Genomic DNA, 26,238 nt, shown 5'->3' on the forward strand with positions numbered 1-26,238 from the left:
GTATACACAGCGTGCACAAACTTGTCTGTGGACATTGCGTGTTCTCAAGTATACACAGCGTGCACAAACTTGTCTGTGGACATTGCGTGTTCTCAAGTATACACAGCGTGCACAAACTTGTCTGTGGACATTGCGTGTTCTCAAGTATACACAGCGTGCACAAACTTGTCTGTGCACTGTACATTGCGTGTTCTCACATTGTCCTCGTTATGCGTGGCTCGACTAGTTCAAATCATGTATACCCCTTTCCCGCTTAACGGGAATTTCAATATGAGACATTCTTATTCCCCAAGAATATGCATTCAGGTTGTGCGAGTGTCCCTGTCACGCAGGAAGTTTAATCCACAGTTGACGTGTGCAGTAAAATTAAGCACTTGCACTGGTGTCGTGTGTGTGTGTGTGTGTCAGTGTGCCACGGTGTGTGAACCACAGAACTAATATAAGTTCTGTGGTGTGAACTGGCTTAACTGACAGTGTTGCGGTTAGGTCAGCCTTTACTCGAGTACAAATAATACTGGATAATTCAGTAATGTGTGCATCTTTGCAGTGTATAAATGTGTAGCAACCATCGCGTTGCTCTCACAATCTGTGAACACGACTAACCGACGAGGGAGTACGCAATTGAGAAGAGCTAAGCAAGGAGATACCTCTTCAGTTATAGTGTTGTAAAACAAGATAAGGTAATGCAGCACATATCTTTCGCAACTAAAGGAGAAGGTTTCGGAAGTTTCCTGTTCGGAGGTACAGAGCTATCCGCTAGGTGTGTTTGTAGGCTACTAGTTGCTTATATTGATGTGTTCTGTTGTTCTTGTGTACTCATGGTCAGCCACAATGCAATTTTAGATCATAGATTATTATTGTATAGATCAGCTGATCAGAGTGCATTCCAGCAACCAAGCCGCGGCAAATCTCGTGTTCTTCACGAGGATTTAATTTTTCGAATTGAGTTAAATGACTGATTTCCAAGTTCGAGAGTCCTTGACGAATGACTGAATATAAACATGTTCAACTGCTTCGTCTAGCCAATCGCAGTCATTATTTAAGGATTTGTTTTGATTTACCATAGAGTGACCAGGTATCTATTTATTTCACTAGCTGGTTTTGTGACAATCCAAAAACCAGAATGATAAGACACTGGAACGTTTTAATTTGAACAAAACAAGACGTCACGAGTACATCGACAAAAAAGTCTTTATTGTGGACAGACAAAAAAGAAGACAGGTGATTTGTTGGAACGTTTGTTATTGACAAAACAATACGTTACACTCACAAATATGTCGACCCAACGGTCAGTTAAGGGCACAGACAAACAATAAGTGACAAGAACTTAGCTTGGTTGAGTTTTCGACCGCTTGCTGGTAAACCGCAAGCGAATGAATGATTATATGATGACCACTTATCTCAGAAAGTGTTGTTTGTGTTCAGACTCTGGCAAGATGATCAGGGCCTTATAAAAGCTCATATACTTGTGAATGTCTTGTTTTATAAAAATTAAAACGTTCCAGTACCTTGCCTTTTTTGTTTTTTATTCTCGATTTCGGAAGGTTCGCAACTCTATCTGTGTTTGATTTTGAGGGATTAATCAAATGTTTTGGTTTCTAATTATTTGCCTGTCTGTAAACTGATGTATCACATTTTTGAAGTCTGCTTACAAATCCAATTTCAGCTGTAAAGGAACCGAACAGACAGCAATGGGTGAGTTTCATATCAATTGATTGATAGATTGATTGATTGATTGATTGATTGATTGTTTGACATAAAGATAGGTAGGTAGGTAGTTTGGTAGGTTGTTATGTAGGTAGTTTGGTTGGCAAAGATAGGTACTGGTAGACAGACAGACAGACATACAGACAGACAGACATACAGACAGACAGACAGACAGACAGACAGACAGACAGAAATACAGACAGATAGACATACATACATACAGACAGACAGACAGATAGACAGACGGATGGATGGACATGGATTTTTTGATTGATTGATTTGGGGACTGTTCGATTGATGGTCTGTGGGAAATGTTTCAACGACAGTAACTGTTGTCACACAGTTCATGAACATTTTCTTACGTCGATCTGAGTTTTAGAGTATTTAAAATCAAGTGGAAGTAACAGTACTGGGTGTTCAGCTGAGCTTGCTAGATAAGTGACATCCTTTGATACAAATTTAAAATCGAAGCTCACAGTCGCAACCAAAATGAAACAACTCCCCACACACACACACATTTCAGTCTCAACAGTAGGCGTTCTTTGTTGCAGGTGTTTTTGAAGTGATTATGGTGGTGTTGTTGGAAGTCCTGAAGCTATCGGTGGTCAACACACTGATACTGGGGGTCTTCTGGTGCCTGGCCAGTGGCAGTGGCAGCGCTGGCAACGATCGCAAACGACGGACACGTGTCAAACTAATCAAATCAAATCAAGGTGTGATTTTATGTTCAAAAATGCGTTGTTTGCTTACTTGCTTGTTGGGTTACTTGTGAATTCGTTCGTTTTTCAATTCAAATCTATTCAATACAACTTTATTATTTAAATGTAAGACAAAACAGACATTGTTTTTGTGTGGCTCGAATGCACACATAACATCACACACAAAAACACTCTCGAAACATATGTGACCCTCCACCACGAAATGAGTCAAATGTCACCTTGCGCGGTTCTGCGCTAGGCTTAATGTAAGTCTGGGGAGTGTCTGGTAACAGTGTGAGGGTCACCTTAGTCACAGGCTTATAACTCAAACAGTTTTCGCTCTTTTCTAAAACAGTTTGCACCACTGGATAGAGCATAAAACATTCTTTATGAAAATGTAACAATATGATAATCATGCAAAGGTGACGTGACATGTGACTCATTCCGTGGTGGAGGGTCATATATAACATATATTTGCTTATTTTTGCTTATTTTTCTTTGTTTGGCTGATTGGTTCTTCTTTGTTGTTTTGTTCGTCCATTTCATCGTTTGTTTGCTTATCCCCTGTTTACTGCACAATGTCATTTTGAGGATGGAAGGCAACATTTCGCGTCGAATATCAAAAACAGGAAAGAGAAATGTATGGAATTTGGAATTTAAAACACCATACGAAACAGATATTTGCCCCACACGTCTTTAAAGTTTGGGTTATTCTCCAGAGCTGTGTACCATTTTGTGACATGCATTTTCAGTCCTTTAAATGATTTTAACGCATACAGAATGACAACTAGAATGTATTTTCTTTACTTTAGTCAGTAATACTCCAGTTAGATAATAATAATACAGACATGTATGCAACAAAAAACATAGTATATATTTTTGTCTTTTTGTATATATATATTTTAATATATTTGTTAGTGTTCTAATATATGTAACAACCTTCGGTTTCCATGTTACGAACCGGCACGGTTGGCCTAGTGGTAAGGCGTCCGCCCCGTGATCGGGAGGTCGTGGGTTCGAACCCCGGCCGGGTCATACCTAAGACTTTAAAATTGGCAATCTAGTGGCTGCTCCGCCTGGCGTCTGGCATTATGGGGTTAGTGCTAGGACTGGTTGGTCCGGTGTCAGAATAATGTGACTGGGTGAGACATGAAGCCTGTGCTGCGACTTCGGTCTTGTGTGTGGCGCACGTTAAATGTCAAAGCAGCACCGCCCTGATATGGCCCTTCGTGGTCGGCTGGGCGTTAAAGGACCAGACCACGCTGTTTTAGCGTCAAAAACGCTTCGAATCGTGTTCCTGCGCGACCGAACACTTCCCGATGTTTGCAGTTAGTTAGAAAACCACTTTCTTACCGTCTTCAACAATGTTTGGTTTACTTCGGAATCTTCTAAGGCCGTAATCCGACGAATTTTGTGACCGAAGCGACGGATTTCTTCTCCAAAACGACCCGCCATTGTGCCGCGTGGGAGCCAGTCGTTTCGGCCCAAAGACGTTTCGGCCCAAGTCGTTTCGGCCCCAATTTACCAAGACGTTTCGGCCCAAATGGTCGTTTCGGCCCAATGGGCGTTTCGGCCCTAGGACGTTTCGGCCCTCATTTCCAAAAAACAATTTTCTTACAAACTTATTTACAAATTATGTTTTTTCTTACAAAAATTCGCGAACACAAAAGACAACGAAAAGCAGACGCAACATAACACGGAACGAACAAGGTTTGTTGCGTCTGCTTTTTGTTGTCTTTTGTGTTCTTGTTTTTCCTGATGAAGCTTCCATAAGCGAAAATTCGTACCGTCTTGTCTCGTTCTTGTATTGGTGAGTACAGTATTCCTTTGTTTTTTAACTTTAAAAATTATGATCAAAATTAAATTTTCGAAATCAATTTAAAAACACTTTTATCTTATTTCTTGTCGGTTCCCGATTCCAAAAACATATAAATATGATTATGTTTGGATTAAAAACACGCTCAGAAAGTTAAAACGAAGAGAGGTACAGAAAAGCGTGCTATCCTTCTCAGCGCAACTACTACCCCGCTCTTCTTGTCAATTTCACTGCCTTTGCCACGAGCGGTGGACTGACGATGCTACAAGTATACGGTCTTGCTGAAAAATTGCATTGCGTTCAGTTTCATTCTCTGAGTTCGACAGCTTGACTAAATGTTGTATTTTCGCCTTATTTTACCGATTGAGATTCGCCAATACCGATAAAAATACGATGGGTGCTCGGTCAGACCTCGGACCCAATAACTATTATTATTATTAGGTCCGTGGTCAGACGTACCGATTGCTAATTGGTTTGACCGGGCAATAAAATAAAGAGTGGAAAAAATCCTCTAAAAGAATACATGGTCTGTACAAGAAAGAGATAGAGATAGAGAGAGAGAGAGAGAGAGAGAGAGAGAGAGAGAGAGAGAGAGAGAGAGAGAGAGAGAGAGAGAGAGAGAGAGAGAGAGAGAGAGAGAGTCTGGAGTCTGGAGTCTGGATGGTTTATTGATTGGGCCTTGGGCCCATTTCAATTCGGGGTGTACACATTTTCATCATTCATGCTTCATGAAAAATAATCATTGTAATATTAATCATAATAAAATAAATCATCATCATCGTAATGACAGTCGACATGACGACTGTGGAAACAGGCATAAATTTACAACAGCAAAACGTTTGGAAAAGGACAGTAAGCATCAGCACAAAATCCAGTCTCTGTCGCACTTCACTCATGTCTCTCTGTCCTCTTTCCGTCCATCCATCCATCCATCCAGCCATCCATCCATCCTTCTATCCATCTCATGTCCCTCTGTCCTCCATCCATCTAATCAACCGTCTGACTGTCCAACCATTCATCCGTCATCCATCTATTCATCACTCCATCTATCCCTTCACATGCCCTTTCACACGCAAATCTGCAAGCAGTTATATGCATAATCGTTGCATCTCTGATACATAGCATCACATTAACGTTTTCAAAAAAGACAAAACTTTATTACTGTTTTTTAAGCAATTGACAGAAAGCAGCAAAAATAGCATACACATAAAACAAGATCGTGCAATATCTCATATTCACTGTCCCCACTCACTGCGTATTTTAAACGCGTTCATGATGAAGTTTGCAAGTCTAAGTAATATTGATCTGTTTGGTGTCGCTAGAAGTAGCGCCAGTTTAAAGCTTGATGGGCGGTTGTAATATTTGGCAGGTATGTAGTACTCGCGAATACCAGCATATTTTGGACATTTCAAAACAAAGTGAATTTCATCTTCGGTCTCGTTTGCGCAGAATGGACACAAGTAATCTTCAGCAGTTGACGACCGAGTGTGTCGTAATCGATGCACTTTGAGTGGCGAGACACCAAGTCTTAACCTAATCAGGCAGTTTCTTGCTTTGACGTGCTTCAGGTCATTTAAGTATGAAGACATAGATAAGGCTGACTTGAAAGTGCTATAGAAAAGGAATCGTTCTTTACTTTGTACTGTTTCTATCCACTCGTGCTTGTATAATGTGACTAGTCTGTTCTTGAATTCCGTTATGAACGCATTTTCATTTCCAACGCCTTGTTGAATCCAAACTTGGTCAAAGCCGTATTTGTACAGCACATAGCAAACTGATGACGCCCATGTTCTTTTATTTTGTTCGTGTAAATAAAGCAGCATTTTATAAGCTTTTTGTGGCAATCGATGACTAGGCATTTTCAGGATGCGCAACCAAAATCGTATGGACTTAACAAACGTGTTGACAAATAACGGGTGTCTGCCAGTTTCTCCATACACAAGTGTGTTTGGTGTTTTCATGCTTGTGTTCAGAAACCTCTTAAGGGCAAACAGATGCACCTTTTCGATAGGTGAATGGTCTGCATCAAGGCCCCAGACTTCTGCCGCATAATTGAGCATGGGCTGGATCTGGGAGTCGAATAGTTTATAGAATATGTTTGGTGATCTTTCTCCTAGAGTCCACAGTACCTTAAAAATACCAATCACACCCTTTCTTGCACGCAGCGCTAAATCGTTCAGCGTGTGAGAAAATGTCAACCTTGTAGAAAAGTAAATTCCTAAGTATTTATACATGTTCACAGTTTCCATTTCGATATTGCCATACATCCATTTTTCAATCGCTGCAATGTGACCACCATTTCTGAAGATAACTATGTTAGATTTTTCTAAATTAACAGTCAAGCCAAGATTACAAGCAGTTTGGTATAGCACGTTTATCTGGTTCTGTAACCCACACACAGTGTCGGAAATCAAAATAACGTCATCTGCGAACATGAGAATCAATATCTCAATAAAATCTGGGATAAGTTGTATACCGTGTCGTCCTTTTCGCTTGATTTCGTCCGCCAATTCGTTAATGAAAAGTGAGAACAAAATTGGACTATTTATTTCTCCCTGCTTCAGGCCTCTCGGACACATGAAAAGGTCAGTGACCTCTGCTCCTGCCCTAACTTTTGCTTTAACAACGTTGTACATACTAAGTATGGCTTGGTACATTTTACCTTTTATTCCTTTGCTTTGCAACACCTTCCACAGCTTTGTACGGTCTACTGAGTCGAAGGCCTTCTTGAAGTCAATAAAAGCAACGTATACTTTTGTGTGACAGTAACTGTCTTTGTACCATAGCAAATAGAGTAAAAATATGATCGGTCGTACTGTACTTTTTACGAAAGCCAGCTTGACTTTCATTTAATAGGTTGTTGGATTCTACCCAACTAGTTAGTCTTTTGTTTATGATAAAGCTGTATAGTTTGCTGCAAATATTAAGTAATGATATGCCTCTATAATTGTCTGGATTGTTAATATCCCCTTTTTTATGAAGAGGGTGAATGATGGATTCAGACCAGTCTTCAGGATATGAACCTGATGTAAACAGTTTGTTGAAGAACCGAGCTAGGAATGGTACAACATGAAAAGCTGAATTTTTGAAAAGCTCACTAATAACACCATCTGGTCCTGCAGCTTTACCATTTTTTAATGCTCGTATGGCTTCGTAAACCTCTGTTTCTGTTATGTCATATTCCAGCATCTGGGTAGTCTCTAGTTCATTTTCATCTAGAGAGAGAGAGAGAGAGAGAGAGAGAGAGAGAGAGAGAGAGAGAGAGAGAGAGAGAGAGAGAGAGAGAGAGAGAGAGAGAGAGAGAGAGAGAGAGAGAGAGAGAGAGAGAGAGAGAGTTGCATGGCGGCTTGTTGTGACAGGTGTCATGTTGATACAATACGGTTGCCATTGTCTCATGGAAAACAAATTAACGAGGCTTGGTGTCACAAGGTCGTGTTAACGAAACGTCGTAGGGTAGAGAGAGTGAGGGGCGCATCCGGCGTGGGGTTGTAGGACTTGGGGATTGATATGACGTTATAACCGACATGGATGAGTGACGTTATAACTGGGTGACGTTATATCCGGTGACGTTATATCCGAGGTTAAAATAGTCTTGGAAAGAAGGAATTGAGCCGGGACCGGTGTTTGGGTGACGATATAACGGGGTGACGTTATATCCGGCGACGTTATAAACGAAGTAGACCCGGCTGTACCTGGGCTTACAGTTGGCAATGACTGCAAATCATTATGTTAACCGCTTTTGTGTTCCAGCTGTTTTATTAGTTTCTTAGGAACCGCCGGCTGTCAGCGCAAAATGTAAAACGTTTCTTTATGATTGATAAGTGCAGTGCCAAAAATTATGTTTTGTCTCTTTGTCAGAATTTGACGGCATGTTGTTTAGTAAAGTTTCATGTAGAATAACAGGCCGTTTGACTGCACATTTCATTTGGGTTCAATCCTTTGTTGTGAATAAAATCATTGCTTTGCGGTTGTTATTTAAATAACCTTTCTCTTGTCTTGCCATCTTTCATTGTTTTTCAATATGTGGTTCAACCTTTTTTTGTGAATAAAAACTTCAGACTGTTAACAACTGTTCCGTTAATAAATTGGCTGTATGGAATCTGTTTTCTATATATTAAAATACCATATACAATTATTTTACATATTCTCGCACACTACACATTCAAACAGCTACAGAGGAAAAATTATTGCTTAACGTCCTCTTAGACCAACTGGTCTATATTGTGACAGGTATTCAGGGGCGGATCAGTTGCTTTGTAAGGGGGGGGCACTTTGAATCGAAAGTGAATGTGATGGGCGCGACGCGCCCGAATTTGCTAGGGGGGTCCGGGGGCATGCCCCCCCGGAAATTTTTTTTGCCCAAACACTCGGAAGCAAAATGGTGCCATCTGGTGCCATTTAAACTTAGAAATGGTCATAGAATCAGCATGGAAAAATCTTTTTTTTTTTCTTCTTTTTTTTCAGGGGGGGGGGGGGGGCACGTGCCCCCTGTGCCCCCCCCCCTCGTCCGCCCCTGGGTATTGGTAATACGTGTCTGTGAGGGAGAGAGAGCTATACATGTATTCATTCACACGATACCCATTCACACAGCCAGACAAGGACACTGTCGATTTGTTTGAATGTCTTTAATCAGTAATACAATAATTTGTAACGCGCACATATCTCGCCACAAGGCGACTCTGGTAATCTGGATTGAATATGAGCTGTACACGCATCAAGGGCGCTATATTATTATATATAGGTTATATTTATAATATGAATTTTGAGAAGAAAAAAAATTGGGGCCGAAACGTCTTAGGGCCGAACCGTCTTAGGGCCGAAACATCCTGAAATGGGCCGAAACGTCCTGACTTTTAGGGCCGAAACGTCCCAAATGGGGCCGAAACGTCTTAGGCCCGAAACGTCTTGGGGCCGAAACGTCCGGCATTCGTGCCGCGTGATCTTCGCGAGACTGGCTTATGAATAAATTATCCGTGACGTCACACCGTGTGGGGATGGTTGTTTACCAACATGACAACAAGCGTAACTGCAGACGAAATTGAACCGTACATGTTCGAACTACCGGTTTCTCTCCTCGAATCAAGCATGAAAGATGAGGGTGGAGGCCACTTCCAGCAGTAGTGAAACAGTGACGATGAAAATTGCGACACTGTTTGTCTCAGCGATCAAAGGTAAACACGCCCGCTCTCTGTGCTGAACTTATCGTCTGCTTTCGAGTCTGTGCTATTTTTTCACTCTCGCCTTGTCAACGCACTCGCGAATAAGTGGGATATTGTTTAAGTGTTCATGCATTGCATTCACGAGTAAAAGAACAACAGCTCATCGCAGTTTTAACTGTTCTTGATTATTTCAGAGACTGGTGTCAGAGTGGCCACTGTACCTGTTGTATTGTGTGGGAGGGGCAGATTTGAGAGAGAGAGGAAGCTAGCCTGAGGTACATTGTAGAATGAAAACTTGCAGGGGAGCAAGAATGCATCACCAGCCACGAAGGTGTACATACAACTTTTTTTGAGGTGCCTATATTTGTTTGATTGTTAAATGTATGTATTTGTTGTTGTTTTTAAAGGCTATCAAGAAAACTGTTGTCATTTAAATTTGTAACACTCAGTCACATATAGTTTCACACACACACACACAAGATTAACTCACTTGCATGCCCACAGAAGAAGTTTGCTCTTCACATTGTTCTGTTGTTGTTTTTATAATGTAATCATTGTAACATCAACACTCAGTAATAACCAATATTACAACACAATCACTTTTTCATCAGAACTCACTCACATACTACATGACTTTGTATTAAACCCTGGTTTATGGACACTTGCATTTGTACTTTGCATGGGAAAGCAGCCTGTAGCAGTCAAAGTCTGGGCACTGTTGCATTGTAGTCTTGCTGTGTATGCAGAGCTTTGTTGTAGCTGCCATAGACCAGTGTTGCCATAGGCCAGTGTTAGGATCACCACCCCCTCAAACAGCTCGTTCAGTTAACCTGATGCCTGTTTTAGACAGAAAAAAAAGTTACCACAATCAGCAGAACTTTCACCGGAGAAAGGGCATCATTCTTTCATACTTTCTTTCTCATAGCTTTTTTTTGGTTTTTATAATCTCTTCATTACACTAAATAACATCCATCTTAAGACCTATTTTGAGCCTTAATTTAAGTTGACTAGTAATGATATTAATCATAATGTATTTATTTTTATAATGTACAAACTAGAGTATGTATGTGGATATGTGTGTGATGGTGCTGGTATGGATATGTGTGGTTTGGGTTATGTGTGTACTGATGTGTACATTTTATGTGTTTTGTATGTTTTACGAGTGCGATTTTATGTGATGTTATTCTGTACACCAGCCAAAACAAAATGTCTGGTATATTAGATAATAAACGCACCTTTAAATTTATTAGCGACTACACCCCGTCACCCTCCAGCCCCCCTCCCCCCCATTACACCCTACACTTTTAACATTGTATAAAAAATCATGCCCCAATATAGGTCCCTAGTTACCTGGGAGGACGTTAAGCTCCATAATCAACATCAACAACGTATTGAATTGAATTGAAAAGCTGGGGTTAGGAGGTCTAACTTCTTGAATTAAAGTTGTTTTTTTCTCAGGTGCATGTAGTTTTTTATTTGCTTGAAATCATGGTGTATTCTGGTTGTAAGAGAAGAGTCAATTTCCTTGTAAGCCTGCAAAATTAAAATTTGTCATTTTTGAAGTAGCCTACATTTTTGTAAGAGTCCAAAATAGTCCAGGATAAGGAGGAAAAACATAGGGTGGGTCAGGAAATCTGAAACATTGCATAGTTTTGTTTTGCCTATGTAGACACAAAAAGTACTTAGAGCACTTTTTCCCCCCCAAGAGAGCATAGCTTAGTTTTAATTATTTTAATGCCACTGTTAGCAAGAGGAGTACTACAGACAGCAATCAAACAGTGGGTTTTTTCTGTAGACATTGTTATTTCTGTTTAGGTGTTTCAGTAGTTTTCTATGCGGATAAATCATGCTGCATGATCACTAGAAACAATCCAGCTCTGTAGCATGCAAGTTTTTTAAAGGTTTTTTTCCCCATGTTACTCTGAGAGAAAAAAAACAACCCACAGAGATAAAGTTGAACTGGCAGTTTGACTGAAGCAGTGGTAATAACACAGAGTGCTCTTCCTACAATCAATTTTTTTATGTGGATGATGATGTCCACACATGTACTTGGTTGTATTATTTTGCTAGACTATGTGTTTCTGTTAGATATATCTGCTCACATGATTGTTGTTCATAATTTGACATTAGATTTACTGCTGATCAAAATGTATTGTTGGAATAGGTCTGCTTAATATTCTGACTGCAGTTTTGTAATAAAATCAAATAACACAGATGTTTTAAGTATCAAAGTGCTTTTCACACACACACACACACACACACACACACACACACACACACACACACACACACACACACACACACACACACACACACACTATGAGTATGACTGCAAACATGAATTTGTACTTGTATTAATTATAATTACTGTATTACAGAACCTGATCTGAAAAAAAGGACAACAGCAAATTATTCATGCAAGCTTGCTGTATTAACGATTTCTTTATCTATTTAATACAACACTGAATTAGATAACAACTATAACAACGTGTGTGTGTTTGTGTGAATGTCTATGTGTATATGGACGGACACTGATTAAACCTGAGACTCATCGATTACCCAGGTGAGTGTAAAAGAGGGAGAGAGAGAGGGAACTTTAAGGTGGGTGCATGGGGACGGACATATAGTAACAGATATATATGTTTTAATCTGTAATCTTAACACATGTGCTTAAAATTAGGAACAGATGCCATTCCACTACAAATACTGTCAGTCTGACAAAAACGCCCAGTGACACTGAACCCCTATCCCTTACAGAGCACATTCAGTATACATGTACTCACTTCCTTTCGTCTGCGTTTAGTGAAAGCAGATCGTTCTGATGACATTGGTATCCGGTTTCTGACCTCCTGTGAGTGGTCAACAATTGTCGGAACTGGAACTGCGTTAGGCAACAGCTGTTTTGTGTGTGCCAGGTTTTCTTGCCGGCTTAACTGCGTTCGCATTGGAAGAAAGTGTCGCGAAACACACAACATCGTGTTGGCCGTTTCCAGTTAATCAGTCTTGCTGCAGAAGTTGTAAGCCCATCGGAAAAAGGTGACAACTGATGCCTGAACCTTTTTTCTATACTTCATAGCTATCAGCAGCCGTGCGCATTCCTTCGGCGTGCTGTTGATGCTCGATTTAGGCAAACGCCCACTTGAGCGTAAGCTGTAACTTTCGGTTTCCAAACACTAAGTGACGTCACAGCCGGTTCTCGTCTACTGGCGGCCATTTCGAAGTCTCGTTTAGCAGACAAATTTGGCGGAACGTTTTTAATTAAATCACAATGATTAAGCGGGTGCGTCTAATTACCCAAATGAACCCAAATGAACCCAAATGATACCCAAATGAATCCAAATGAACCCAAATGATACCCAAATGAATCCAAATGAACCCAAATGATACCCCAATGATACCATTTATATAATATTATTCCATTCAACTCATTCATATCCACTCCGGAGTATTGTGCAGAAAGCTGTCTCTCTCTCTCACACACACACACACATACACAGGGAAAAGTATTTGAAATAAGCATAATTAACATTTTGTAGGTTTTATTTAATATCTCAGAGCAAGATAAAAACACATCCCCCCCTCTCTCTCTCTCTCTCTCTCTCTCTCTCTCTCTCTCTCTCTCTCTCTCTCTCTCTCTATCACATGGATATAATCAATATAACTCACGAACCACAAGAATGATGACAGCATACATCTAAAATGGGATGTTAATTTATGATAAAAAAAAAAGTTTTCATTATTTGAGCCGGAAAATTGAATTGCTCAATAACCAATCCATAATAAAATCTCTCTCTCTCTCTCTCTCTCTCTGTGGTATCATTTGGGTATCATTTGGGTTCATTTGGGTATCATTTGGGTTCATTTGGATTCATTTGGGTTCATTTGGGTTCATTTGGGTAATTAGACGTACCGTGATTAAGCTACGAATCGGTGAATTTCTTTACATTTTTGGAATCTTTAGGTGCATTTCTCTAACCTTCAGTCATCGGTTAGTGGTTCTAATAACCTTTAAAACAGCGTGGTCTGGTCCTTTAAGCAAACAAATAAACAAACCATGTTACGAAGTTGACGTACTATAAAACCCTTGCCATTTACTGAACGTAGACAAACCAAATGTGCAAGTATTTCTAATTATTTATCTGCAGGACAAGGATATGAATGGAGCCAGTTTGTAGTAATGAACTCAATTTGTATCGTTACAATGTCTCAGTTCAGTAAAGACATATCAATTTCATAACACTGTTTCGACTGGTACACAGCTATGGAAAATAACCCGTGTACAAACTGAGCTACACATGCAACAGAATAATACAGAAACGACAATGGGCCGGTGAACATATCAATGCAACAAAATATGTCAGCTTATCTTTATGTGTTAATAGTTGGAGTCTCTGAATGGTCTTTGTTGAGTTTTGAATTAAACGAACGTGTCATAAAATAACCTTTTCAATTTTTGAGACATGACTTTGAACCTTTCTTTACCTGTGTCGGATACATGTCTGTATCTTCTATTATGAGTTAGTTTTACCTTGCCAAAGCTAACGCCCGATCTACTCATTTCTAAGAAAAGACCTTACAAAACATTTGTGCAATACGGTCCTAGTTGCTACTTGGCTAAGGGCTATTTTTATTTTTCGAAATGCAATGACACGCAGGCCTAGCGTGTTACCGTATACGATCCGGCTTACGCACTAACAGCACAAGTCATGCTCATATCGTGTAGTGCTTACACCGTGTTTTCATGTAGTTGTGCACGCCTGTTAAAGGTGCATGCCTACCCGTGTTTTCATGTAGTTGTGCACGCCTGTTAAAGGTGCATGCCTACCCGTGTTTTCATGTAGTTGTGCACGCCTGTTAAAGGTGCATGCCTACCCGTGTTTTCATGTAGTTGTGCACGCCTGTTAAAGGTGCATGCCTACCCGTGCAAACCATCTGGTGAATGATTTATCTTCCTTTCCCCCTTCTTTTGCGCTTGGAGGACATCATCTTCTCTGATAAGTCGTTTTGATATTTGTATTGTTGTTTTCATTTTTTTTAACCTGTTGAAGACCATTAGGTCAAAACGTTGTTCATTGTCATTTGTTTGTATATTTCGTTGCGAGTCCAGAATATTAGGTATTACTCTTAGTCGTGTCCCTGTAAGTAGGCTACATGCAGACAGACAGATCTAGATCTAGTGTCTCGCTTTCTTGCACAGTGTCACCTATGCTTACTGTGTGTGTATGTGTGTATGTGTGACGGAGTGATTGAGTATTTGTGTTACTGTTTGTCGATTTCTTACGTGAGCCTTGAAGGCTTCGCCTCTTGCTTTTCATGGGATAAAAGTATATCCTTCCATTTGGGCGTAACACAATAATATACAGCCAGGCTGCTTTCTGTGCAGACTGGGATTGTGTGTGTGTGTGTGTGTGTGTGTGTGTGTGTGTGTGTGTGTGTGTGTGTGTGTGTGCGCGTGTGTGTGTGTATGTGTGTGAGTGTGTGTGTGTGTGTGTGTGTGTGTGAGTGTGTGTGTGTGTGTGTGTGAGTGTGTGTGTGTGAGTGTGTGTGTGTGTGTGTGTGTGTGTGTGTGTGTGTGTGTGTGTGTGTGTGTGTGCGTATACTCACCATCACATATCTGTCCAGGCGTGTACACGGGATGATGCCTTCCTTCACCTCAGACACATACCAAAAGTCAAACTGCCTGAGAGCTTTTGGTGTAGAGTGAAATTTTGTGTGTGTGTAGGAATTCATTACTTAAAGCACACTGATTAGTTTCCACGTGGATGGATGACTTTATACAGTGAACCCCCCCCCACCCCCCGCCCTCTCTCCCTCCTTTAAAAAAACCCAATTAAATGAAGACATCCTCTTTAAATTTACCCCCATTTTAAGTCTCTGATTTTCTCAGAGGTTTTGAGGCCTTTAATACGTTCCAACGGCTAAACAAAAAATGTCATTCGATTGTGATGATAACTAGTTTTAACGTCCTCTTAGAACCATTTGGCCTATCTTGGGACAGGTACCGGCACGGTTGGCCTAGTGGTAAGGCGTCCGCCCCGTGATCGGGAGGTCGTGGGTTCGAACCCCGGCCGGGTCATACCTAAGACTTTAAAATTGGCAATCTAGTGGCTGCTCCGCCTGGCGTCTGGCATTATGGGGTTAGTGCTAGGACTGGTTGGTCCAATGTCAGAATAATGTGACTGGGTGAGACATGAAGCCTGTGCTGCGACTTCTGTCTCGTGTGTGGCGCACGTTAAATGTCAAAGCAGCACCGCCCTGATATGGCCCTTCGTGGTCGGCTGGGCGTTAAGCAAACAAACAAACAAAATCTTGGGACAGGTAGAGTTAATATGCTTTATGTGGGGACAAGACACTGGACAAACATGCAAACAGAGAACACATATGATCGTGTTATGTATCTGGAAGTCTGTTGTTGCGATATTTCAAAATGGGGATGGAATTTATGATTGTGTACGCGGAATATGGTTGGACTAGAGCGGTTTTGTAGGCTTATTTGCTTTTTATGTATGTAGAATATTTTTATATTTGTTGTTGAATAAGTTATTAAAAATTTAAAAATAAATAAATAAAAATAAATAAATAAATAAAAATAAATAAATAAAACATTCGATTGTGCTGACCAGGAGCAATACCGGTGGACACTGAGGAGACCTGCGGGCTGGACACGCCGGACGCCGGAGGTAAATACCAAAGCAGACAACCTGCTTTCCCCCGTCCCAGGTAAGCGCGTGTGTGTCGTGTTGTTGCTGCCTTTCTTTAGCTGTACATTCTCAGTACAGGCACTTTGTATTATGATTTTGTGTGTGTCGCATCACGGACAGGCGCAGGCAGACAGATACCGATACACTGACACACAGAGAAGCACGCACGCACGCACACACGTACGCACGCACGCACGCACGCACGCACGCACATGCACGCACACGCATGCACAGACAAACACACAGACACTGACACGGACACGCACACACAAACGCACACGCACGCACACACACGCATGCACAAACAAACAAACAGACACGGACACGCACACACTAACACACACACACACACATACACACATACACACACACATACACACACACACACATACACGTACACACACACACACACACACCCACACACCCACACACACATACGCACACACACCCCACACCTACTCGTGTCTGTGCTATGCGTACCCACTAAACAAACATTGTTCTCGTATCATAAAAAGTGTAGCTGTCTCTTGTTCATAGTGAGAAAATAACCGGCATGTCAAAAGGTGTAATTGATCTGAACTGATTGATTAATCAATAGGTTTGGTTGATCGATTGAAAGCTCGTTATGGATAGGTCGTTTGATTGATTCATTAATAATTGATTAATCGATTAATTTACAAGTGTATTCGTTGTCTGCGCAGTGAAAGGAGGCAATCGTTGCCAGGGATCAAGTATTCAGTGAATGTGTCTGACTGCTACAATATGAACCACACGAAACGAGGCCAAGCAATCATCATCAACAACAAACACTTCGACCCAGATCTTGAAATGGGTACCAGGAAAGGCACAGAGATTGATGCCCAAAATCTTGACAACATGCTGTCTGGTATGGGATTTACGTCGTCAATAAAAGATGACTGTACGGCAAAAAACATGACAGATATCATTTCAGAAGGTATGTTATTACGACATGACAATTGTCTGGCAATGCAAAAGCCAGGTTTTTTTTTAAAGTGCATCACAAGTGAACAGCACAGACCTTCCCATGTAAATCATTCGATACATCGTCTCATATTTGGCTAGTTCCTCCACTTTGACACATACCAAAAATGAACAGCCTGGGTCGAATTTCAGCGTGAGCATGATGGTGGAGTGACTTTACATTTATCATTGTGTGATTTTGGCTAGCCCATAATTATGTGGAACTGAAAATTTGTTGAAACGAAGGAAGGTCTGAAACAAAATTGGTGGATCTTGCTTATTGGTGCCTTGGTCTAATCTGTTCGTCATTGCGAACGGAAATCTTGACAAGGACATGCCCATTGACGCGCAAGCTCTTTTAAAGTCAGCTCAAGAATTCCCCGCCTTTTTTTTATCGACCATAGCGCCCAGAAGGAGGGGGGGGGGGGAAGAGTGAGAACGTACTTTGTGTTTGTCATTCTGGCTGCACAAGTTTCTTAATACTGATAATTCTTACAGACAAACTTTTTCCCCAGTGGCCCAGCAAAACCATGCTGACGAGGACTGCTTCGTTCTTGTCATCCTGACTCACGGGGAACCTGACAGGGTGTACGCCACAGATTACTTGGTGAACGTTGATGACCTCCTCACGCCGCTGAAGACCTGCCCTTCCCTGGCAGGCAAACCCAAGATTATCATCATACAGGTACGAGTTAGCAACTGGAGGTAGTGAAACTGATTTGTTCGACGGGTAGACATGTGATGGGTTGGGGAATCACGGGGGATTTGTATGACAGATGAAATGTCTGATGATTTGTATGATAGATGATTTGTCTGATGATTTGTGGAATAAAACAAAACAAGAAAGGCAAGTTATTGGAACGTTTCATTTATGACAAAACAAAACAAAACAAAACAAAACAAAACAAAACAAAACGTTACGTAACGTGAAGTAACGTTTGTTTTATAAAAAAAATAAAACGTTTCAATAACTTACTTTTCTTGTTGTTTTTTTAATCCGAATTTCGGAACGTTGGCAATCTATTTGGATTTGGATTTGAAGATTTGTAGGGAAGTACTGGACCTTGGGGTGTGAGAGAGGGGGGGGGGGGGGGGTAGAGGGGACGAGATGGTAAGGGACATTGTTTGGTCCCACGGAGCAGAGCTTTGGCGTAGACAAAGAAAACTGTCATGTATAGGCTATTCCACGGAGACTTCCATTCTTTTTCTCTATGATTTGTGAGAATAAGAAAGACTCCAGTGGACATTTAAGCAATATATTTGTGTTTTGATGCAGGACATCTCTAAACAGATCTTTATCATACAAAATACACCACACCACACCACACTACACCACACCACCACACAACACAAACACCACAAACACACACACAAACACACACACACAACACAACACAACACCACACCACACCACACCACACACCTCCACACACCACCACACCCCACACCACCACACACCACCACAACACAACACAACACAACAAAACACAAACAACACAAACACAAACAACACAAACACACACACACACAAACACACACCACACCACAACACAACACAACACCACACCACACCACACCACACCACACCACCACACAACACAACACAACAACTAATAGCTGCTTTATAATTATACGAGGTATGATCCAAACAAAATGATCAAACCGCGATTATGCAAGTCTCAGGCCACTGATCATGAAAAGTAGTATATCATTTGAAAGGCCAACCATTTAACTGGTATACTTTTAAGAGATGATGTCATTAAATTACTACGTCATAAATGACGAGGTTTTAAAATACGTCACTTTTGGGTTGTGCTTCAAAACGGGGTCTTTTGTCAAGCACCATGAACATTTTCACTTCTTTGAAAGTGTGTAGCTGGATGATGGTACGAAGAAAATGTCTACAAAGCTGAAGAACGTTACATGAATCAAAGCTGTTCCATATTCTATAATCTGACAAAAGAAAAGGTAAATCGAAACTGTGGAAAAGGGGAATAACTCTGACAGGCCAAAAACACTTCCGAAGAGCGCTTCAAACGAGATTAATGTAGCTGCTTTGTCAAAATTCAAGAACTAAAATTAAAAAGTGTACATGCGAGTATGAAGTGCAAAACTTAAACTTTCATATGGAACAGTCCAGAGAATTCTACTCAATGATCTTCCGCTTCAAAAGCTGGCCGCAAAATGGGTGCCTTATTAGCTGACAGAGGAACCGAAGGAGCATCAGGGTCCTCTTGCACGCGATCTGCTCAACCGTTGTGAACCCAGTAGACCCAAATTTGTTGTTACTGTAGTCACTGATTATGAGACTTTGGTTTCCTTCTACTTTAGTGCCAGAGAACACAGAAACAAAGCGTGTCTATACCAAAATGACGAGATGTATCACATTTGTAAGCGAGGTTTTCAAAGCAGAAACAGGGCTATTCGCTGTATTTTTCGACCACGAAGGTCCCGTTGCTGTCGATATTCTGTCTACTAACAGCACTGTCATTGTCACGTACTATGCTGAAACCTTTTTACCCAAACTTACTTACGAGTTTAGCAGTCAGCGACCAAACTGCGAAACCCAGACTTCCCTTCTCCTCCATGAAAATGTCAGTCTCCACAAAAGAAGGGCCGTAACTTCATTCCTAAAAGACCAAATGATCCCATTTTTGCCTCACACATTCTTCAGACCTGATTACACCCCTTGTGATTCTGGTTATACCCTCTTTGAAAATCAGACTTTTTGCCAACAAGTTTCACAGCACCCAGGACCTAACAAAAACCGTCAAATCAGAGCTCAAAAGCAACCCTAAATAAGGCCACCTTAAGGCCTCTTCTGATTGGCTCAGGCACTTGTGACTTTGCATCAATGTAGGAGGAGAGTAGTTCTAATGACTGCTGTATTTTGGGCCAGATACGCCGAACAGTCTTTGCGAAAATCACATTTGATCATTTTGTTTGGATCATACCTCGTAGTTACAAATTAAGATATTTTTTTCTCGGATCCAAAGCGATGGAACCAATGTTCATTCTTCGTGATGTTATTGTGTGTTTTCAAGAGTTTGGAGGGGGGAGGGGTCGGATAACAGGTGTATTATGTCCACTGGCGTGGTGTGCTTTCAGGCGTGTCGGGGAGAAAAGCTGGACGAAGGAACGGACGTGGTGGACGCTAAAGGGGGCGGGGAAGATGACATGGACCCCGTGGTCTACCGCGTCCCGGTGGAGGCCGACTTCCTCATGGCCTTCGCATGTGTTCCAGGTCAGTACAGGACAGTACAGTACAATATAGCACAGCACAGTACAGCACAGTACTACACGTTATGTCTAACACATACTGATGAGTGCTGACAGATATTTAATTGAACAAGCACAAAACGTACAAACATTTAAAGACACGCACGCACTGGCACGCGTCTCTCTCTCTCTCTCTCTCTCTCTCTCTCTCTTTCTCTCTCTCTCGCGCGCGCGCTCTCTCTCTCTTTTCTCTCTCTCTCTTTTCTCTCTTTCTCTCTCTCTCTTTCGCTTTCTTTCTCACTCTCTCTCTTTCTCTCTCTCTCTATCTCTCTCTCTCCTTCTCTCCCCCTCTCTCCCTCTCTCTTTCTCTCTCTCTCGCTCGCGCGCGCTCGTTCGCCCTTCTCATAATTATTTGAAATCAAAAGTTCTTGGGGAGACGGATAGGTCTTAGGACAAACGCACTACTTGATGGTTTCGTTTGTGTGTTGTTTGTTGTTGTTGTTTGTTGTTGGTTGTTTGTTGTTGGTTGTTGTTGTTGTTGTTGTTGTTTGTTGTTGTGGTTATGTTGGTTATGGGGGTGGTGAAATGGCAGTGATGGTATTAGCACCTGTGGTGGTTATGTTGGTTATGGTGGTAGTGTAATGGCAGTGATGGTATTAGCACCTGTGGTGGTTATGTTGGTTATGGTGGTAGTGTAATGGCAGTGATGGTATTAGCACCTGTGGTGGTTTGAAGTTTTACTCGCGCACTGAACGCCACAACTCAGTTGCAACTCAACCGTACTACCACACTTAGTATAAGGCCTAAAAAGAAAATAGGTGTGGTTACGGTAACCCGACCTACCCTATTTTTAGGGGCCGACCCTATAACTTTTTATTACATTTGTCAAAAAACAACACAAGAAAACAAGCGCAGAAAACGCAATGAAAGCGAAAGCGCCCGAGTCGCACACTTATTTCCCTGTCAAGTAGGTTTAATTTGTACACATTAGAAAAAAAAGTTAAAAAAAAAAAAAAGTGATTGCCTACCTTCCTACCCTATTTTTTTTGGCTATGTTACCGTAACCACACCTAATTTTTTTTTTCGCCTAAGCTTAGCTTGTTGTCTTGTCCGAAGTGTTTCTATTGTACTATATGCCACTCTATTTTCTGAATAAATTGTGTTCAAACCAACGGAACGTTTACTCACCAGGTTACTTCGCATGGCGTAACGAGGAGCAAGGCTCGTGGTTCGTTCAGGCCCTGGTGGAGGTCCTGCGTGAGAACTGGGCTCGCATGGACCTGCTGACCATGATGACTCGCGTCTGCAAGAAGGTGGCCCTGGACTTCGAGTCCACCAAGACCAGCAATCGAAAGTTTTTGCACAAGAAGCAGGTCCCATGTATTAGCTCAATGCTGACCAGAGATGTCTACTTCCCCCCCATGACTGACCAGCAGTGACGTATCTAACGTTTACCAAATAAGGCAGAGCGGTGTTTTTTAAAGTCTGAGAAGCAAAGGGAAGTAAGCTATCTAAATGTAAATAAACAGAAGGGTCGTTTTCTATGTGTTGTTGAGTTTGGAAGAACAGACAGAGCAAAGAAACGACGCGGAATGTGTGATTATGTAAATAAGGTTCCGATAGTAGTCAATTGCAGAAGTGTACTTACGAGAAATTAAAAGAAGGGTTGTTTTAGATTTTTGTTCTGTTGTTGCTTTGGGAGTACAATTTTATAAAAGACAATGACAGTCATCAATTATGAATGTGTATGTTCTTTAGAATTGTGACGTTTAATATTATTGAACCTCCTTAAAAACTTTGCCTTTGTGAACATGGTTTCACTTTTATTGTAACCTGTTTCCGTATCAAGACGTTATAAACTTGGCCAAAAGATTATTGCAACAAATTTCAAACCCAAATTAAAGCATTAATCCCCGTGTCATTTTATTAACACTTTATATGCCAGAGAAGGCCGTTCACTTAACCTTCAGGATCACTATTTGGATTATATATTTCTTTTACAGGGATCACGTGACCGCCGCTCAAGTAAGGGTACCCTCAAAATGGACCAGACAAGAACGGAAGAGCCGAATGAAAAATCGACAAAAAATCACAATAGGCAAAACGTTGCAACTTTCACATACGAGAAGGAAATCAAACCAATTATCTACCCTGAACAGATTATTTTGTTTTGCTACCTTGCGTATTTCGCGTGCTATGGTATTCCTACTGATGCAGGTGTCGATCGCAAGAGCGGTCAAAAACGGGACTTTTTGCGTATTTTTTGTAGGGGTATCATGACAAAAAAGTCTGCCCTTTAGCAATGACTTGGTGGATTGCTTTGAAACTTTCAGAATATTTTACCAACATACTAGAGATACTTCGAACGAAATGATGGATTGTTACAGGTGTTTGTTAAAATGTTATGCAATTTTCCGAAGAAGTTTTTAATCTCGTCGTAGGATTGTTCCCTTTCGTCCAAAAAATGTATGACTTTGCATGTCTTTTGAAAAATGATTGATACACACACTGCTAAAGTTTTATGTGCGTGTAATACTGACGCAAATTTGCTGAACCAGTAAACACGCTACATATTTAAGCGATGATTCTGGTGCCACAGCGATGCCCAGCCAAGCGTGACTGTAGCATGTTTTAAGATGCACGCAGCGATAACAGCTGCTGTAAGCGCGAAACAGAGTGAACGTTCCATTTTTTCCTCATGTGTTTGCATGACTAGCAAATTAACGCCAGCAGCTACACGCAAATGAAACTTAGACAGAATCTGTATCAATCATTTATCTGTAGATATGCAAAGTCATGAATATTTTGGACACAAGTAAACAATCCTATGACAAGTTTAATAACATTTTCCGAAAGATTGCGTCACTTCTGGATAAATAACCGTAACAATCCAAACTTTCGCACGAAGTATCTCTAGTATGTTGGTAAAATATTCTGAAAGTTTCAAAGCAATCCACCAAGTCATTGCTAAAATGTAACGCTTTTTGACATGATACCCATAAAAATTGACATAAAACGTTCCGTTTTTGACCGCTCTTGCGATCGACACCTGCATCAGTAGGAATAGCATAGCACGCGAAATACGCAAGGTAGCAAAACAAAATAATCTGTTCAGGGTAGATAATTGGTTTGATTTCCTTCTCGTATGTGAAAGTTGCAACGTTTTGCCTATTGTGATTTTTTGTCGATTTTTCATTCGGCTCTTCCGTTTTTGTCTGGTCGATTTTGAGGGTACACTTACTTGAGCGGCGGTCACGTGATCCCTTTAAAAGAAATATTTAATCCAAAAGGTGATCCTGAAGGTTAAGTGAACGGCCTTCTTTGGCATATACAGTTTTAATTAAATGACACAGGAATTAAGGCTTTAATTTGGGTTTGAAATTTGTTGCAATCATTTTTTGGCCAACTTTAGTTCATTTACATGGTGTGGATTACCTATAGGACGGTGTTTATCTGCTTTAGTCTTGTATCGTTATGTGTTTATTTTTAACATTTCTTTGTTTGTAAATTGAACTTCATTTCTGTGTATCTTTGAAGACAGAAACTCATTTCTTTGTGTGTGCATACATACTATGTGTGTGTCCAAGCAACTCATTTCTTTGTTTGTGCATACATACTATGTGTGTGTCCAAGCAACTTATTTCTTTGTTTGTGCATACATACTATGTGTGTGTCCAAGCAACTCATTTCTTTGTGTGTGCATACATACTATGTGTGTGTCCAAGCAACTCATTTCTTTGTTTGTGCATACATACTATGTGTGTGTCCAAGCAACTTATTTCTTTGTTTGAATATATAAACACTTTGGTTGTAGATAGATACTCACGAATTAAAGCACAAACTAAATTTGGGCAGTCATACATTTCGCTTGAGTTGAAAGTCTTGTATAAAAGTGTTACATAATTATGATATGTTTCTGATGATGCTGAAACATCATCGAGGAATTTAAAACTTTCGAGCGGATCTCATTATTACAAGAACATATCATTGAAAAACATTCCGTAAGTGAATTCTTGATGACAGTTGTTTTTCAAACTGTACTTTTCTATGCAACGCATAAATATATATTTTACGTTTACGATACAATGAACAGAAAGCAGATGCCAACAGTGTATTTGTTTGTTGTGTGTGCCATTCCAGCTGCTGCCTGTGATGTTTCTGTGCATGACCAAAAGCTGAATAGCAGTGAACGGTCTTCCAAAACTCATTTTGTGTGCCAAACCACCCCACTCATTGTCGTCAGTTAACAATCACTGGTAGTGCTTCTGTGTCATGTTACCCCCCCCCCCCCCCACCACCTCAAAACAACCCGGCCTTGCCGATCACGTGTGTGTGTGTGTGTGTGTGTGTGTGTGTGTGTATGTGTGTGTGTGCGTAAGTGTGTGTGTGTGAGAGATGAAATGTGTGAGTAGTTCAGATGTACTAATTTATTTTCGATATGTATACATGTATGTAATTATAGCACTGATTTGCATTATGAGCGAATGTTGGAATGGGTGTACCTACTGTTACGTACTAGTGTCTGTATGTCAAATGTATAAGGGTGTATACATGTGCAAAGCTGAAACTGCGTGAGACTTTCCAATGTTGTTCTTCACTGCAACGGTGTGTTCTTTTCTTATTTTGCTTATTATGAATAAAATAAAATTAAAATAATGTTTCCTTGTTTCGATTGTTGTACAGTACAACACCACCGAAAACAACAACGACGACAACAACAACAACAACAACAACAACATCAACAACAAAAATAACAGATAGACATAAACGCACGCACACACCAGTCCACTGCGCAAGCATACGCGCACGCAGCTAACCCACCAACACACACACACACGCACACACACACACACACTCACACACACACACACACTCACACACACACACACACACACACACACACACACACACTCACACACTCACACACACACACACACACACACTCGGACACTGTGGTGAGGGTCGTTTGTTTGTTTCAGAATCTCGACAAAACCGGTTTTTCTCAGAATTTGTCGAAAATGAAAAACCCCAGACAACTGTTTCAGATCTTGAACTTTAAGACATTTTACAGACATGTGTATAGCTCAGTGTGAATAGCAGACGACAGATACACAGTTCCACACTAACAAGGCAATGCGATCACTGTACGCTCTCTACAAACATTCACAAACCCCACAAAGGGTTTTATAAACCGGTACCACCCAACAGACAAGAAGAATACATCCCACAAAGGGTTTTATAAACCGGTACCACCCAACAGACAAGAAGAATACATCCCACAAAGGGTTTTATAAACCGGTACCACCCAACAGACAAGAAGAATACATCCCACAAAGGGTTTTATAAACCGGTACCACCCAACAGACAAGAAGAATACATCCCACAAAGGGTTTTATAAACCGGTACCACCCAACAGACAAGAAGAATACATCCCACAAAAGCGAATGGCTTGGTAGGTCTGCAAGCAGACAAACTGTAGCGTAGCGGCGACCAGTGCAGTACTGTAGCGTAGTGGCGACCAGTGCAGTACTGTAGCGTAGTGGCGACCAGTGCAGTACTGTAGCGTAGTGGCGACCAGTGCAGTACTGTAGCGTAGCGGCGACCAGTGCAGTACTGTAGCGTAGCGGCGACCAGTGCAGTATTGTAGCGTAGCGGCGACCAGTGCAGTACTGTAGCGTAGCGGCGACCAGTGCAGTACTGTAGCGTAGTGGCGACCAGTGCAGTACTGTAGCGTAGCGGCGACCAGTGCAGTACTGTAGCGTAGTGGCGACCAGTGCAGTACTGTAGCGTAGTGGCGACCAGTGCAGTACTGTAGCGTAGCGGCGACCAGTGCAGTACTGTAGCGTAGCGGCGACCAGTGCAGTACTGTAGCGTAGTGGCGACCAGTGCAGTACTGTAGCGTAGCGGCGACCAGTGCAGTACTGTAGCGTAGTGGCGACCAGTGCAGTACTGTAGCG

At 41.3% G+C, this 26,238-nt stretch overlaps 1 protein-coding gene and 1 long non-coding RNA gene across 3 annotated transcripts in view; both read left to right on the forward strand.

Moving 5' to 3' along the window:
- The window catches only part of LOC138957985 (uncharacterized), a 118,970-nt gene that overhangs the window by 64,832 nt on the left and 27,900 nt on the right, over window positions 1–26,238 (forward strand). The window lies entirely within an intron of this gene.
- Window positions 364–24,937, forward strand: LOC138957980 (caspase-3-like). 2 transcript variants are annotated; one of them, XM_070328996.1, is made up of 8 exons: window positions 364–760; window positions 1,667–1,695; window positions 2,259–2,420; window positions 16,004–16,100; window positions 16,783–17,036; window positions 17,578–17,747; window positions 20,171–20,306; window positions 21,473–24,937. In XM_070328996.1, exons 1-8 carry the CDS (start codon window positions 684–686, stop codon window positions 21,718–21,720), a joined length of 1,173 nt encoding a protein of 390 aa, XP_070185097.1. In that variant the 5' UTR covers window positions 364–683; the 3' UTR covers window positions 21,721–24,937. The 2 variants fall into 2 exon arrangements, with proteins under 2 accessions (XP_070185097.1, XP_070185098.1); XM_070328997.1 differs by having other exon boundaries at window positions 367–680.

Source organism: Littorina saxatilis, linkage group LG2, assembly GCF_037325665.1.
Source record: "Littorina saxatilis isolate snail1 linkage group LG2, US_GU_Lsax_2.0, whole genome shotgun sequence".
Taxonomy (NCBI): domain Eukaryota; kingdom Metazoa; phylum Mollusca; class Gastropoda; order Littorinimorpha; family Littorinidae; genus Littorina; species Littorina saxatilis.

Coding starts and splice junctions, on each gene's coding strand:
- LOC138957980 (XM_070328996.1), top strand. CDS start 684: ATGCAGCACATATCTTTCGCAACTAAAGGAGAAGGTTTCGGAAGTTTC. Junction 17,748..20,170: donor CCAAGATTATCATCATACAG/GTACGAGTTAGC, acceptor GTGTGCTTTCAG/GCGTGTCGGGGAGAAAAGCT. Junction 20,307..21,472: donor GGCCTTCGCATGTGTTCCAG/GTCAGTACAGGA, acceptor TTTACTCACCAG/GTTACTTCGCATGGCGTAAC.